This window comes from Amblyomma maculatum, chromosome 4 (genome assembly GCF_055883805.1).
Source record: "Amblyomma maculatum isolate TAMU_Amacu chromosome 4, ASM5588380v1, whole genome shotgun sequence".
NCBI classification, from domain to species: domain Eukaryota; kingdom Metazoa; phylum Arthropoda; class Arachnida; order Ixodida; family Ixodidae; genus Amblyomma; species Amblyomma maculatum.
Window position 1 is genome coordinate 116,218,212 of NC_139347.1, and position 15,780 is coordinate 116,233,991.

At 45.5% G+C, this 15,780-nt stretch overlaps 1 protein-coding gene across 2 annotated transcripts in view; it reads right to left on the bottom strand.

Annotated features, from left to right (window-relative positions):
* Nucleotides 1–14,832, bottom strand: part of LOC146192204 (syntaxin-7-like) — a 51,253-nt gene extending 36,421 nt beyond the window's left edge. Inside the window, exons 1-4 of one of the 2 annotated variants that reach the window (XM_084602378.1) lie at nt 14,163–14,832; nt 11,357–11,425; nt 8,692–8,761; nt 1,809–1,899 (exon numbers count right to left, since the gene is read on the bottom strand). In XM_084602378.1, the coding sequence (XP_084458504.1) occupies nt 1,809–1,899; nt 8,692–8,761; nt 11,357–11,425; nt 14,163–14,253 (321 nt within the window). In that variant the 5' untranslated portion in view covers nt 14,254–14,832. The other variant, XM_084602379.1, reaches the window with a different exon arrangement.
* Between the last annotated feature and the right edge of the window lie 948 nt (nt 14,833–15,780).

Here is a 15,780-nt window from a genome sequence, read left to right on the forward strand (position 1 = left end):
GAATAATCAATCTAGCATTGCTCATACATCTTGCTGATCCTTCCAGTCAGAACGAAAAATTCCAACAGCGATGACCTCAACCTGCAAAATCGAACGCTTCACAGTTCTCCTTTGTAGCAATATGGGTGCACTTGGATGAACGCTAATGAGCAATTACAGTACCCGACCAATTTTTCGAACTCAAAGAATTCAGATTTTCAAGACATCTCAGGCTAAGTAGAGGAACTGTTATGAACTTCCAGTATTTCGCATAAGATTGTTTTTTCAAACAACAGTAAGTGCCAGTAGTACTGTAGCAGTTGTTTTTAGACCAAAAATTCTTTTTTTTTCTTTTCATTCTAAAGAAGAAGGGAGCAAGCAGCAAACATCACAGTCAGAACAATCGACTTTTCGCTGCCATGAAAGGCGCCACCCTGAATTTACATGGAGTCACTCAGATAGCCTGGCTTTTGGATAGGCTTGGCTAATTCTTCCCCACCACAGCCCCTTGAGTTGATACCATGTTTGCTGCTACCATAAATGTGGCCAACAAAAAGCGATGCATTTACAGCATGACTTGCAGTGATGAGACGTGGTAAAAATCATGAAAAATGACGGCTCAAATATAGTACAATATAAGTCCTTACAAATGGGATGCAGGTAACGGCCATTGCAAATTTTCGAGCTGGTCTTTAAGTAACAAAATAAGCTTACCTAAATTCATGAATTCTTTAGACTGTTCGGTTAATTTGGACCATTTTTCAGGTCCCATATGGTCAAAAAAATCCCTTGGTGACGGTTCTCCGTATTTAAAATATACTGCACTTTTGGGTGTTTCTTTAAGCACATTAGACAAGAAGCACTATACTGAAAACAACCACACTCTGCCAATCAAAATATATGCACTCAAAGCAAGCCTCCACTGGCACAAAAATGCATCCGTTTTGTTAAACAGGGTGCATTATGGTAACGAGAACAAAGCCCAACAAACAATTATGGTAAAAATAATTTACATACTGACATTATGTTCATGTAAGTATGCACTTCGAGAATTCATACAACCTTACCAGTGTTTCCATCATTGCACTCTTAGTTCTGATCTTCAACAACCAGTGTGTGCGAGCCTGTGTAACGCGTCTGAACGCTGACCAGTGTATCAAGATGGCGATGTTGTAAATGTGATCTCAACAAATGCCCGAGAAAAAAATGTTTACAAAGCCTTGTCTGTGTTCTAGTCAATTTGAAACCAGTAGGATTAGTTTTTCAGCAAAGGTATTCTGAGAGGAAGTGAAGAAGAAATCAGCCCATCACTGTGATGAACAATTTATAAATGGTGACCTTACATCAAACACGTGCGTAGCTTTCTCTCTAAACGAAGAATTTGAATAGAACTCTATGTGCTTTTGACAGCTTGACACAAATTTCTTCCAAATTATTTCTCAAGAATCAAAAGCAAAATAGAGTGCCCATATTTCCTCGCCTATTTTGTCCCACGTGCGCTCTGAATGTGCACAAGATGAAACTAGTGTGAGTGAAAGCCAAGCACTCTAGCAGTGCCATATGAAAGCACCAATCAGAAGAGCAAGATACAGCCAAGCCAAAGTTTACTTCAAACTTGATAGCTTATATCTCAGTAGCAGTGTTAAAAGTCGCGTGCTTTTCAATCGAGTACAATGTCACACTGGCCCCCGAAATAAGAACTAGCTGGTAGCTCACAACCAGCGCTACAGCTTTGCAGTCCTCTGTTCTCGGGCAGGCGGAAATTTCAACAGCATGAACTAGCCATATCTGCCGCAGATGAGGCTCACAAAGTTCTCCAGTCGCCTCACCTTGTCCCCCTGAGTCACGAGTGCACCCAGGTCTTGCAGTGCTGACGTGGTGCTCTTGATGGTGAGGTTGGCATTCTGCTGTGTCATGTGGCTGCGCACAAGTCACAAAAAGCAGAATTCACCAAGTCAGCGAAGTGTTTCAGCTGGCGTAAAGATAATATTATCGCCGATTAATATCTTGATACAAATCTCAAAGAGCCGCAAAATATATTTACACCATGCAAGGTTTTCAATGTCTGGCCAGGAAGCTTTACAAATTCATATCAATGGCTATCACATCATCGAGATTCTATGGAATGCAAAATACAGCTCGAAGCCACAAGTGACCACATCATATGCACCATACTTTGTATGCATGCATGCATGCATGCAAAGAGGTACCTAAGTTGTACATAAGCTGGCAGGTGCTCCTTCCCTACGTTAAGCCTTGGTTGCTATTGGCCTTACTGCCTGGCAAAATGCAACAAACTTCGAGAGATCTTAAACAATTATTAAAGGATATCAGAGGAAATAAAGCAACTATTAAAATAGTGTTACCAAAGTGGGTGAAAGCATCTTATTGATTTGAAGAAAGGGACCTCGCCTGTCTCTTTCTCATAAGGTATACTACCATAACTCAACTCTGTGCTCACATTAAGTTCAACCATCATGCACTATACACTTCATTTTGTCACAAACACGGTCAAAAGGTGAATATTCCACCCTCAAAAACAGTTTAATGTTTTTACTCACTTCTGTCTGGGCCTATAATGATCAGAATAACCTGTGTGCAAGACTAACAAAAATACCTGCTCCGAATTTCATTAAATTGTTTGTTCATTCCTATCCTGCATTGTAATCTTTTAAAGCGAAAGCGTTACTTCGCTATGCTCACAGATTTCTGTCCGCAAACCGCGTCTGCAAAATCGTGTCCGCAGCAGCTGCGAGTAAGAGGTAGAGGTTAATGAGTGGTAACAATCGACAGAAGCCGACGTAATGTTGCTGCCGAGAAAATAATTAAGGCAATAAGTTATTTAGGTAATTAATTACAGGCAAAAATGTAAAAGTTGTCCGCAGCAGTTGAGTAATTGAGCAATGGTAGAGGTTATTGAGTGGTGTCAATCGATAGAGGGCGACGTATCATGTCCGAAGTAATAATTAGGCCAATAAGGTAATGAGGTAATTAATTAGAGGCAAAAATTCAAACAGTAAAGGCAAAAATGGTCTCATTAGCGAATGGCTTGGCGCCACATTTGAATGTATCAAATACTAAAATAGTTCACTATATTGTTGTGAGACGCTGTGCCCGCCTAGAGATAGACACAGAACGGAGGACACCAGGCAAACACCACTTGCCCCGGCGCTTTTCATTTGTTCTCTAACCCTCGCGCTGGCGCCGCGCGCTCGTCTCGCGCCCGTCCCGCGCCTCTTCTTTTTCTGGCGAAGCACTCCTCGGCGCGCGCCGTAACATCTTTTTCCATCGGGGGGGGGGAAGAAAAAGTGAAAAAGTGTCGGTGAGCTGCTGCAGGCACTCCACTTATGGGGCGGCATTTCGTGGGGAAGGCAATGAGGCAGCAGGCGACGACAGTAGTGGTGATGACCCGGTATCTAAGTTGGAGTCAATGCTGGCGCCGCTGACATATCGCTTCATGTTTGACACATGCTCTGGGAAAATGTGGTGCACACCGCATGGTCGATGCTCGGGGAGGTCTTCGAGGCGGTATGTCACGGGGCCGAGCCTTTCAACGACACGGTAAGGGCCGCGGTATCGGGGCATGAGCTTCGTGGCACGGCCAGTCGCGCGGATGGTGCGGCGAACGAGGACCAAGTCACCGGAGCGGAAGGAGGGAAGTGGTGGTGCTGCCGCATTGGCCACTCGCACACGTGTATGAGCCGTGAGAAGGTTGCGCTGAGCGTCGAGGCGGGCGTAACGAAGTTGTTGGGCGGATTCAGTTGGTGGCGCAGTCTGATGGGGAAGGCCCAACTGCGCGTCGAGAGGGATGAAGGGTGTTCTGCCATAGACGACTGAGAACGGCGTGACATGCGTTGTTTCTTGCCTCGCAGTGTTGAGTGCAAAAGCTGCCGCAGAAACAACACGATCCCAAATTCTGTGGGACGGAGCCAAGTAGGAGGCGAGTATATCCGTGAGGGTGCGGTTAACACGCTCCACGAGGCCACTGCACTGGGGATGATTGACGGATGTAGTGGAATGCGCAATGCCGAAGGAGCGGAGGGCTCGCTCAAATTCATGGGACATAAAGCAGCTCCCACGGTCCGTGATGAGGCGTCGGGGCACACCATGCCGAAGAACGAGATGCTGTTCCACAAACAAAGCGGCATCAGCGGAAGAGGTGTCTGGAACGGGCAGTGCTTCGACCCACTAGGAAAAGTATAGTCGATCGCAACCAGAATATACGTTCCCGGCAGGCGTCTTCGGGAATGGGCCCAAATGGTCCAGTCCAACCAGTTCGAAAGGTGAACTCGGCGGCGAAAATGCCTGCGGGGGTGGCTTGGTTATTCGTGTGGATGATTTCTGGTATTGGCACGTCTGGCAGGACGCAACATGTTCCTTGACGTCTCTGGACATATTAGGCCACCAAAAGTGCTCCAACACTCGTGCGTAGGTCTTGCCGCGACAAAGGTGACCAGCTGTGGGAGCGTCGTGTAGGCCGCGCAAGACTTGCGACTGCAGTGTTGCTGGCACCACTGGCAACAACACGGGTGGTTGCCAGTGGTGCATCCACAGCATCCCACGAGATAGCGCCGTCAAACGTGGGCAATTCCACTATGTCCAATGATGTACCCGCGCCGAGCACGTTATTGGCGGCTACGACAGCAGGCCCAGCGACGGCAGGGCTAGAGGCAGCGGTGGCAGTGACGCCTAAAGACTCATGACCTGTGTTCGGCTCGGCTGGCCCAAGGCGACGGAAGTCGCGCCGGAGAGCTTCCATCTCCACAGCCTGGGCAGTCAGACGGGCCTCCCATGCGTCCATCCGCCGAGTAACTATATCCAGGAGCTCAATACCGCCATCCAGCTGCTGCGAAGGACCGAGCCCCTCTGAGCGTCTAGGTCTAGCTGCGCCAGCCGCTGCGTCGTCGGCGCCATCGCCTGGTGGCAGAGTCCTGTCGTCTGGCACGTCGGGTCCTTGATTTGGGAGCGGGTGAGCGGCATGATCCCACTTCTGACACCAAAATGTTGTGGGACGCTGTGCCCGCCTAGAGATAGACACAAAAGAATGGAGGACACCAGGCAAACACCACTTGCCCCGGCGTTCTTCTTTTGTTCTCTAACCCTCGCGCTGGCACCATACGCTCGTCTCGCGCTCGTCTCGCGCTCGTCCCGCGCTCGTCCCGTGCCTCTTCTTTTTCTGGCGCAGCGCTCCTCGGCATGCGCCGTAACAATATCCGTCAATTAAGGTGACGTCAAGGATGCGACATCATGCAACCAGAAGTAGAGCCGAAAAAGGGCATAGGAAAGAATTGGCGTGCAATTTGAAAGTATCGAAAACTAAAATGGGTAAACAAGAAGTGAATTAGGTAACTAGAAGCAAGCAGAAGCAGCCAACAGCAGCATCCGTGCTTTTGCATTACTCCAATGCAGATTCTGCAGTGCTATAATTTTTTTTTACGCCTATGCCACATTTTAGAAAATACATTTAGTACCTTTCAGTTATTTCCATTCATTTTACACGCGCTTACTTTGGTGTACATTACATAAAAATTTTTTCATTATATTCTATGTGCCTGGCATCCACCATTCCCCTCTGTAATGTTTGTTTGCACCCTGAGGGTATGATAAATAAATGGCTGCTGGGTACAGGTGCTTTGTGTGGCAGGCAGACGTCAAGCTTATACACAACAGAACAAAGCTGTTTGCGGAGACCATGATTTTAACTTTGCTCTTGGTACCAGCACTTTTTTTTTTTTCAGAAAAAGAGCAAAAAGGGAGTTCTTCAAGTTGGCCAGAAAAGCCATGATACCAAACCTTGGGGCGTACTCTTTAAGGTACACAATGAGCTGCGAACAGCAGTACAGTCGAACTACGCAATAACGAAACTGCCCGGGAACAAAATTTTTTCCGTTATCTCAAGAATTTCGATGCCTTGAAAATGTACAAATAAGCAAACCCATTAGTTAAGAGAACCAAATTTAATGAAAATATCACTTATTTTGCTCTGCTTTGTATGTTGTGCATGAGTCTCATGTTCTGCGCCTCGCAGGCTGACAAGCTTTTAATGGCTTCGTTGTTGTTGTGGACACCAAGGTAATTCCTTACAACATCGAAAGCATCAAGCACGTTGTGAGCTTGCTTGTTGTTCTTGTGCTTCGCTTTCGCCATCCCCGTCATCGCTCTCATCTCCTTCGGGCACACTCGCTTCCAACTTTGGCAAAGCTGCCGAGGCATGCTGACCAGCAGCGAAACCGGCGTGCCTGAAGCAGTTGTCAATGAGATGGCCGACGTAATGGTCCAGGGTGAGGCATACATTTCCAGTGCCATGAACAGATCGATCACCGTAGGCCGCTTCGCCGAATAAACCTACTCCAATATGCCGACTTCAGGCTCTTAATGACCCCTCGGTCTAGAGGCTGGATAACAGACGTGCAGTTTTGGGGGGAATAATCACGCGGACGTTCATCAGGACATCTTTGTTGTAGTGGGCACTGCCATTTTCCAAAAACAAGCAGTTGCATCTGCTCTGCTTGCGGATATCCACATCAAAAGCTTCCAGCCAGTTGGAGAATATTGCGCGCGTCATTCGTATTGGAAGTGTATTCGACTGGCAGTCTTCGGTTACCTTTAAAGCACTGCGGCTTTTTGCTCTGGCTGATTATGAGGGGATGACGCTTGTCCGAACCACCGAGCCATCCATGTCTGAACACAAAAGGATCACCCGCATTTTGCTCACCTTGCCGCCACATCATTTTTGCCCCCCCCCCCCCCCCCCCCCCGCTCGAGCATTTTCATTTTTAACAGCAACATTTCATTAAAACATCCGGTCTCGTCTGCATTATAAATGTTGGAGGGCTCGTATTCACTCACAATGTCTTCGTAGCTTTCCTGCATCCAGGGTGAAGCTGTTTCAACGTCGATGCTCGCTGACTCTCCTGACAACACCTTAGCGACGATGCCATGCCATGCTTTGAATCGGCTTAGCCATCCGGCACTCGCCTTAAAGCTGTTGTGTCCCAGAATGCACACGAAGTCAACAGCCCTCTGCTGTGCAAGACTTCCAGACAACGGTAACTTGTTCGCTCTCTTATCGAGAAACCACTGGAATACTTGTCAACATCTTCATAAACCGGCGTTGGCACAGTCCTGTGCTGCGCGCTTGTGCCATTCTGAAGTGCCGTCATGATGCTGGTTTTGAATTTTAGAATTGTAGAAAGGAAGCTGCATGGAATGCCGAACTTCTCCGCAATATCTGACTTCTTTCTGCTTTTCGCAGCTTCCGCAATGACTGGCAGAAACTTGCGCTTCTTAACTGGTAGCGGCATCTTTTCGACAGAGCAAGACGTGTGATCGATCACAGCGTACATGTGGCAGACGGCGAAGTCGCGTTTCGTGGCAGCGGAGCGGTGGCATGGGCAATGTTTGCAGCTGGTGGTGGTTTCACGTGATGGAAGGGTTACATTCCTGTGTTGTGGACAACAGAAGAAGCCTTTTTCAGCAAAAAAAAAAAATAATAAATAGTTATCATCATTTCACCAACCAAATGTAAACAGCAATGGCTGCGCCACTGCTTGTTGGATAAGTGTGCTGCTGCAATTCCTATTTCTGTGTTCTCAATTGACTCATGGGCCAATAACACCTTAGCTCACTTCCTCAAATTTTCGTTAATGCGGGACTTCTTTAAACTCTTCGCTTTTGAGAAGGGGCAAATGGATTGAGCTCTATGGGCGTTCGCCAGGGCCACCAGATTTATTCGTTGTAGCGAGAATTTCATTCTTTTCGTTATTGAGGGGTTCAACTGTAGTAGTAAAAGTGGACAATCAGAACCCAACTAATGAGTTTTTAGTTACATATAGGCTGCATTTTACTACAAAGGTACCTCCAATTTAGGAACAGTCAGTAGGACGTAAGTTTTTCGTCTGGAGCATATATCTTCCAAGTTGCCACACAATGCTGGAAAAGTTAGAGCATTATGCAAACAGTGCTACACCACTAAGTATGTCATTACTGGCACAGAAGTGCATATTAGAGACATCTTTACACAATGTAATTAAATATAAAGCATCTTGAGAAATATGTGAAGCAATGCTTACTGTGCATATACTCGTGAGTGCAGTAGCTGAAATGTGGTGAAATTTTTCTTTGAAAATCGCATTAAAGCCTCTTTGATTCTTCCCTTAATGTGAGCCAGTCCTGTCTTATTTTATACACACTTGCGCTTCCCTCGCATTTGAGAGCTGAGAGTGCGGAGCAGTCTGGCACAATTCTCCCAATTTTTAGGAGTATGGCACAGCGAGGTTGCTGTACTGCAAACTTCTTCAAGTTACTGCTTTTGGAAGCCATCAAGCATGCCACATCAGAAAAGCCAGCATAATGTTTCAGCAAACTAAGCGATCGGACATGGCACTTCAAGCCTTACCAAAAAGGAAAAAGAAGAAACAATGATTAGACTGCTAGCCAAAAGTAAGGTTTGATGACAATGAGCTCATTTTATGGAATAAGGAAAGCTCTGGATAGACAGCACCATGGCTGAAGGCATTCTTCATCAACACAGGGTGGGTGTCAAAGATCCATTTTCCAAGAGCATTACTCCCTGGTAACTGAGCATTGGTTTGTAGCGTTCACTTCATCACAAGTGGGTACAAAGGATTCCGGGGTATGAGTTAGACATGCATTCCGAATATAGTTTTGCACCATCCGAGTCAACTGGAAACAAAAGAAAGTGCAGCTCACAGTTTTTCTCTGAAGGCATCTGTGTCCGCTTGCGTCCCCAGCTGTTTCGAGGCACGCTCAAGTGTTGCAGCTGCAAATAAAAAGATCACAGACATCAATGAAACTAAGCTTTTTCTTAAAGTCAGCAAAGGCATCCCGAACAGCAAGGCTAGATCACACTCCTCAGAAAATTCTATTAAAACAGACCTTTTTGATAACTTTCCGAAGTGACCTAAGCTCAAATAAGTATGTTATAGATATAGCAAAATCATGTTAGTAAAGCAAAAGCTGCTTCGCAAACCAAAGGCTACTCACAAACCACTATGATTATCGTTAAAGCATGCATTCAAGCAAAAGTACGGCAGAATACAATGGGTTCCCAAGAATACCTGTTCTGGTATTCACCATGCTCTAAAGAAAGATTACAAAGAGTAACCTGAACCACAACAAAGGGAAATTAAGAGAAACTGACATTCGCTTGCATTGAGTAACCACTGACTTCTAATGACAAAGCCAGTACCCCTGACAACACAGTTTTGGAGGCAGGAAAGAAACAACAAATGAAACAAATCAAAAAAAGGCATTGGCATTGGCCCTGCAAACCATGTTAACAAGCAAACTGCAACAATGCAAGCTGTTGTTTTTCTGTGAGGGCACCATAGGTTGGACACACGAGTGGCCTGTTACCTTCTGGGGTGAAAAGAAAAATATCCTTTCTCACAATAAATGCATTTTGCCCCCCATCTTTTCCTCCTTTTTGGCCCCGTGCATGCTAAAAAGTACTATGTGGCCGAAATATTACACAGCATGCTTCTGGATCTCTAAGTTTTAGCATGCTTTCCAGAGAAGACATAACTGTGACTTGTATTTGTGTGTAAACACGTCAGCACGTGCTTACATATGCATGAGGTGCTTCCTAATATTCACTATGACCGAGGTAAGCTCCATATTACTATGGCTACAAATTTTCCTGCGAGAAGGTTGAGAGAAAAGAACACAGAAAATTGAATATGATTACCATTAGTTACACAATGCACTGCAAGACATAAGGCTCTCCCACATTAGTGCTCTAATAACTCTGTCCTGTGCTTGCTGGGGCTGACTGATCCCTGCAAACATCCTAATTTCATCCGCATTTGCAAGCCCCTCTGCTGCCCTTTGGTACACTTTCCTTCGCTTGGATTCCAGTCTGTTACTCTCAACGACCATCAGCGATGTCGAATAGAATATCAGCAACTAGTGTTTGTTCCTGCTGAGCATGCCTCCCGTCTCTTAGCATAGCTCTCTGCGGTGTCGTCATTTAAGGTTGAACCCTTTTCATTAGCCTCCATGTTTCTGCCCCACAGGTGTGCACCGGTCAATTGCAGCTACTGTACAATATAACAGCTGATAAATGCCAAAACAAACATTGGTGTGTCGCTGCTCTAGTGCCTGTCAGGGCTGTAGAGAGCTGACTTCATTAGAGCTAAGTCGGCACCAGTTAAGCCCACGAGACAACAGGCCTGGATTACTACAGGCCTCAACAAGCAAGCCTGCATAGAACTCGTCTACACTGCTTTCCATCACTGACAACTTCCCACTAAACAACAGCAAGTAAGCCTGACATTATGCGAGTTTTTTTTTTTTTTTTTTTTTTTCACTGCAATCGTCAGTAGGTGTGCAATCGTGAAAGAGGTTGCTCGCAACACAGAGCTTGGTTCAAGGTCAGGTGCATGAAGGATTTGCGAAGAATGCCCAATGTGCCAGGAACTGTATCCAATGACTAGCGTGCTGATGACTGTGAGCATGCAGCTCCCTCTGAAATTTTGACAGAGCAACAACTAACAAGGAGTAGAATGCTTAAAGACACAAGTGGGGTGCGGGGATCTGCAGATTGGCTTCGTCCGGTTGCACTGCCTCCACTATAAGCCAGGGGCACATTCAGTGACCAAAACAGAAAACAGTTACTTTAGCGGTTCTCTAAAATTTCTGGCAAGATGCTACGGTAGTCAATCAAGAGCCTACACAGTGTTACTCTCAGTTTGGAGGGTCATCCAGAGTAAGAATGCCCAAGTACTCTACGATGACAGCCCACGCCACAAACCCCAATCGGTAGGAACTGATTTGAAGCCCACTACAACCTCAAAGCCTCAACCTCAAAAATCACCCAGGAAATATCACCCAGATGCATCCCTTGTTTGCCACTCGCATGTTGTCTAAACAGTAGTACTCCGATATCAACACTGCCTTCTATCCAGCGTAGACCGTTCGGAGCACTTATCTTACCGAAAGACAGCCGTGAGAGTGGGGAAAAAATCAGACAGTGCCGTTGTGATGGGAGAATGTCACATGACCCTCTATAACCAATGTGAGCTGACTGCTAGCAGAATTTCTCCGGGATATTCTGCTGACGTAATAGACACCATTAAATAAAAGGCCCTGTCTACGTCTTCATTCCAAGTTTGCATTTCATAAAGAGAAAACTAGCCACCCCACTTTTGTTTTGAAGTCAAGGCCATCTCAATCTAGTGACCTTAAGCAGACGGTCCAAGTGCCTGAATGAAACACAAGAAATGCAGATGTCTCCTCATTCACGACTACACACTCCAGGAAGAATCCTGGTAGTCTGGTCCTCCCATTTCCCCAGTAGCTGAAAACTTTTACCTGTCAAGAGCGCATTAAGAAGGAGAGTTTTGCATTTACTTACTTGCATTGTTGATGGAAAATATGCTCGAACTGATGTTATCACACAGCTGGTGGTACCGCTGCGATGTATCTGGAACCCAGAAAGGAAAAAATAAAAAAAGCACATGAAACACCAACAGCTCTTGAAATTCTCTAGCACTTCTCAGCGCAATGCATTATAAAAGCAATGAAAGCAGCAGCAGATGCACTAAGGCGTGGGCAAGCCTTTAACCCAGCCTAAAGACTACAAATGAAACACAGTCGACTGCAAAGCAGTGCTGTGGCCACTTCTAGCCTTCTCAACCTATCTTTGTGAGTTGCACCATGAGTGTATGTTTACCAGAAACCTGCTCTCTTGCTACCTTCAAACATTCGCTACATGTTCAGAGACATGCAGCTTCACTAAATCATCACTAAATCATCAAGGAATGAAACAGAAGTAGCAAAATGGAAAATTTGTTACATCAGTAAAGCAGGGAAACCAAGTCTCGGAAAGCAAGGAGAAGACCACCTGAGCTACAGTGCTTTCATCAGAACATGGAATTTGATTTTTTCGTTCTTTTTGGCATAAAAACTGCTATATTTCAGGTCCCCAATACATATTAGGTTGCTAGAAATAGAAGTTTCTTAAGTAACAAAGCCAAAGGGGGTCCAGCCAGCCCTTAAAAAGCACAAGAAAGCTGTTCTACTTTGTTTCCCTACAGCTGAAACCTAATCAGGAGCAAAATAAACATCCTCTTTGAATTCAAATGCTGCACTTTCTTGAGTTTCTGGCACTGTCAGCCCACTAAACTATGAAAGCACAGCTGCCTTCGCAGATGTCCTTCATATGCCATCCAACAGCTCATCCATGGCATCAAAGATGCTGAAATGCAAATTAAGGGAAATGAAGAGATTACTCACTAGCCCCAGTATTTCACACTACATTCAAAAAGCTAAGCATTGATGGACCCTTAGCTTGCTACATTTGTCAGTAACAAAATGCCCAAAATAATCCTGCAAAACTGCAATACCAAATGTAAGCTGGACACGCCTTACTAAGGTTGTTCAAGTGACATCAGTACTACTGCTTTGCCACACTGAAAGGGCCCTCTCCAAGGAAGCGGTGCACCTTTATCACCTGGTGTAACAGCCATTATATAAAGGCACATTGAACTAAGCATTTAACTAGGGCTTAAGCACCAGCACAAAGACATTTTCATTGCCCTCTTGTAATATGGCAGAACTACCTATTCGTTCCACAACAGCCACCAATGAAGTAGACAAAAACAGCTTAGAACGCTCAGAATAGAGGTGTCACCGCAATTCACAGCCAGGTTTCACTGATGTGCAAACTATTTAGTGATCAACATTTCAATACATATTCTCGCACATGATTGAAGTACCCCGGCCAGCCTAACTAAGGTTGCTTTTTCATCTTGCAGCATTATGCATGCAGTGTAGAACTGAGAACTGACAGATGCATTGAAGGATAGAATATCTTCCCAAATGGTGCTTCCTAAGTTTCGAACACTACTGGCCACATTTTGCCACCCATTACTGATGGTGAAATCTGGCCAAAAAAAAAAAAGAAGTTGCAATTATGACAGTGCTCTGCAAAAAGCCCCTTCATACTGTTGTAACAGACTTGCAATGACCTAAGCTGGAAAAATTAGAGCTGTCTTATCAAAAACCACCACTTATTCAGGAATGAGTCTATCTCTATGATTAGTGCAAAGACTGCACTCATCAGTGATTTTTCACTCCTACTAATCCAGCAATCAAAGCAAGTGACATTTCTCTAGCATTTTTTGATGGTGACAAGTGAAAACAAAGTGATCAAAATATCAAGCATAGAAAACCAAACTTCATGCTTCCTTAAAACTTCACCGTCTACCTCTCTTCAAATCATTTAATTTGCACAGCTCGTTTAGCTTTCTATAATTATGCAAGTAATGTAAGCAACAGGTGATTTTGCAATCTTTTTCACCACTGAATGGATGAGTGGAATTCTAGTCATTTTAAAGTGCACACAGGAGCTCAGCTTTTTGTTACCTCAGTGTTCCCTTGTCAAGCATAAAGCAATATTCTAGCAATGAAATCTCATCCTGCATGCATTAAGGTGTTCACACTGCTTGCTCATTGTTCATGGATGAATCTCACATATTTTCCTTTTCACAATCAGGGCCACAACTCACTAAGTCCTAATATATACAACCCAATTGCGAGAACAGAATTGCTTATGGTAGCTTCCATCCTGTACAGAAGTGCATTATGCAGCATACTACAGATGTGATCACATTTGGTTTAACAACTGCCAAGTGCACGCTAATCCCTTTTAAAAGGAAAAGAGAACTTCCTCAAATAAACTGACGACCTAGTGGAAAGTTAATGAATGATGACGACTGTATCACATATAGTACTGCTGAAGTTATATTAATCAGCGCAAAGTTTTATAACTGCGAAACATGAATGCAGCTCCCATTTCAAATGCACTTACAGCGTCCATTCATCGAACACATTTCCCGAACTATTCAAACCTGTACGCACTAAAAAGGCGGCAGAGTGACGCTCTTCCAAACGATGAACGTGACACTAGAAGAACCTCCAACAGCCATTCGAGCCAACAAAGAATAATGACGGCCGACTTCGCAGATGATCACTGTCTGACTGCAAAAGGTATTTACCCAAATCGCACTGAGATTCCATAACTGCAAAACTCGGACGCCCGATCAGCTTTGTGCAGCAATATTATTTCACGGACAAACGGTAATCCTGTAACACCCGGATCCGAAGCTGTCACCACGCAGCCGTGAAGCAGCCGGCGAGTGCACTGAGGATCAACCCACCGGTGCCTCGTGTCGGGCCGCCGTACGACTGCTGTGTGCTGCCGTAGTTTTGGGCATCGCGGCCACCGCCGGGACTGTTCCACAGAGACATCGCAGGTGGGCGGGTTGTCACAGCACCTGACGCTGATGGGCCTCGCTGATACCGCTACCACTCCCGCGGCAACCCCCCTCAGTGCATCCACTGCACGCCTGCGGCAAAACGCGAAAACAATGCCGCGGCGATGCAGTGCTGCAGGCCGCAGCAGGGATCAGTCTGCGTCTGACGGCGCGACAGCTGTTAGCGATGGGCTTCGGGAAACGGACGACCGACTCTGCGCTGTCGAACGAAAATCGGTTGTGTGCGGCGATGACTGTCGTTATTCTCTGGCCACCAGAATAAATCACACCGCAAGTCGAAGAGCTTAGATTGCTTCGATTAAACTGCAACTGATAGTGGGCGCTTCTGCGATAACACACCGCTCACAGAGAATGATAGGCGATCGCGCACTCCGATTAGGCGAGGGCGATAAGAGCCCAAAGCTAATATTCAGGGTCCGCATTGGAAACGGCGGAACGAACACAGTTGATGCAATGACAGATGGCACAGCCAGGCATATCTATCACACTATCATAATAGACGAATGGAGTTTGTAACTGGAGAAAAAGGGGAACCGGCGCCCTATGAAATAAATAAACGTGACTCAGAAAGAGAATAAAAACTAGAAAAACAAGGTTTACGGATGGCCGCGACGCCCCGCGGTGAGAAATATAAACTAAGTTCTAATTGCTAATTAATGAATTATTCCTAAAAACACAACAAGTAAGCAATAAACCTTGAGAAACAAATGCACTAAAACAGTGCTTCCTTGAGTTATCTTCAGGAAGCAATGACTGCCACGGCCGGTCTCGGGGGAGAGTGCGCAAAGCGCTCTCTCCCTCGAGACCGGCCGTTTCTTTCTACAGGGTCTTGAATATTTGGGGGCTGGGATTTAAAAAATTCCTATGCAAAATCTACTTACCCATTCGAGCTGAAATAACGTTCACAAAGTAGCAAAATATCGTCTACGTTATCTGATAAGTGATTCAACATCGGTACCTGCCTAGATTTCCCGAAATCGAGAAAAAACTGCTCTCGGCGGCATGCACAATTTTCGCAGAAGAGAGTCGAAAAGCTATTTTGACATGGTGCGTCGTCTGTCGGGCAGCGAGGCAAGCGCACCAACGACCGGGATGGAGCTTGTCTCACCGCTCGAAAGATGACGTATCATGTCAAAATAGCTTTTCGACTCTCTTTTGCGAAAATTGTGCACGCCACTGAGAGCAGTTTTTACTCGATTTCGGAAAATCTAGGCAAGTACTGATGTTGAATCACTCATCAGATAACGTAGACGATATTTTGCTACTTTGTGAACGTCATTTCAGCTCGAATGGTGTAGTAGATTTTGCATAGGAATGTTTTAAATCCCAGCCCCCAAATATTCAAAACCCTGTAGAATACTTTCTAGTGGCGCGAACGACGGCTCTCGGGCACGCCGCTTTTCATTGACACCGCCAGATGGCGCCACTGCAACATCTTCTAGTCGACTTTTCAATGCTTTCTTGCAATAGTGCGAAATAATACCAATGCTTTTGTTCGCCT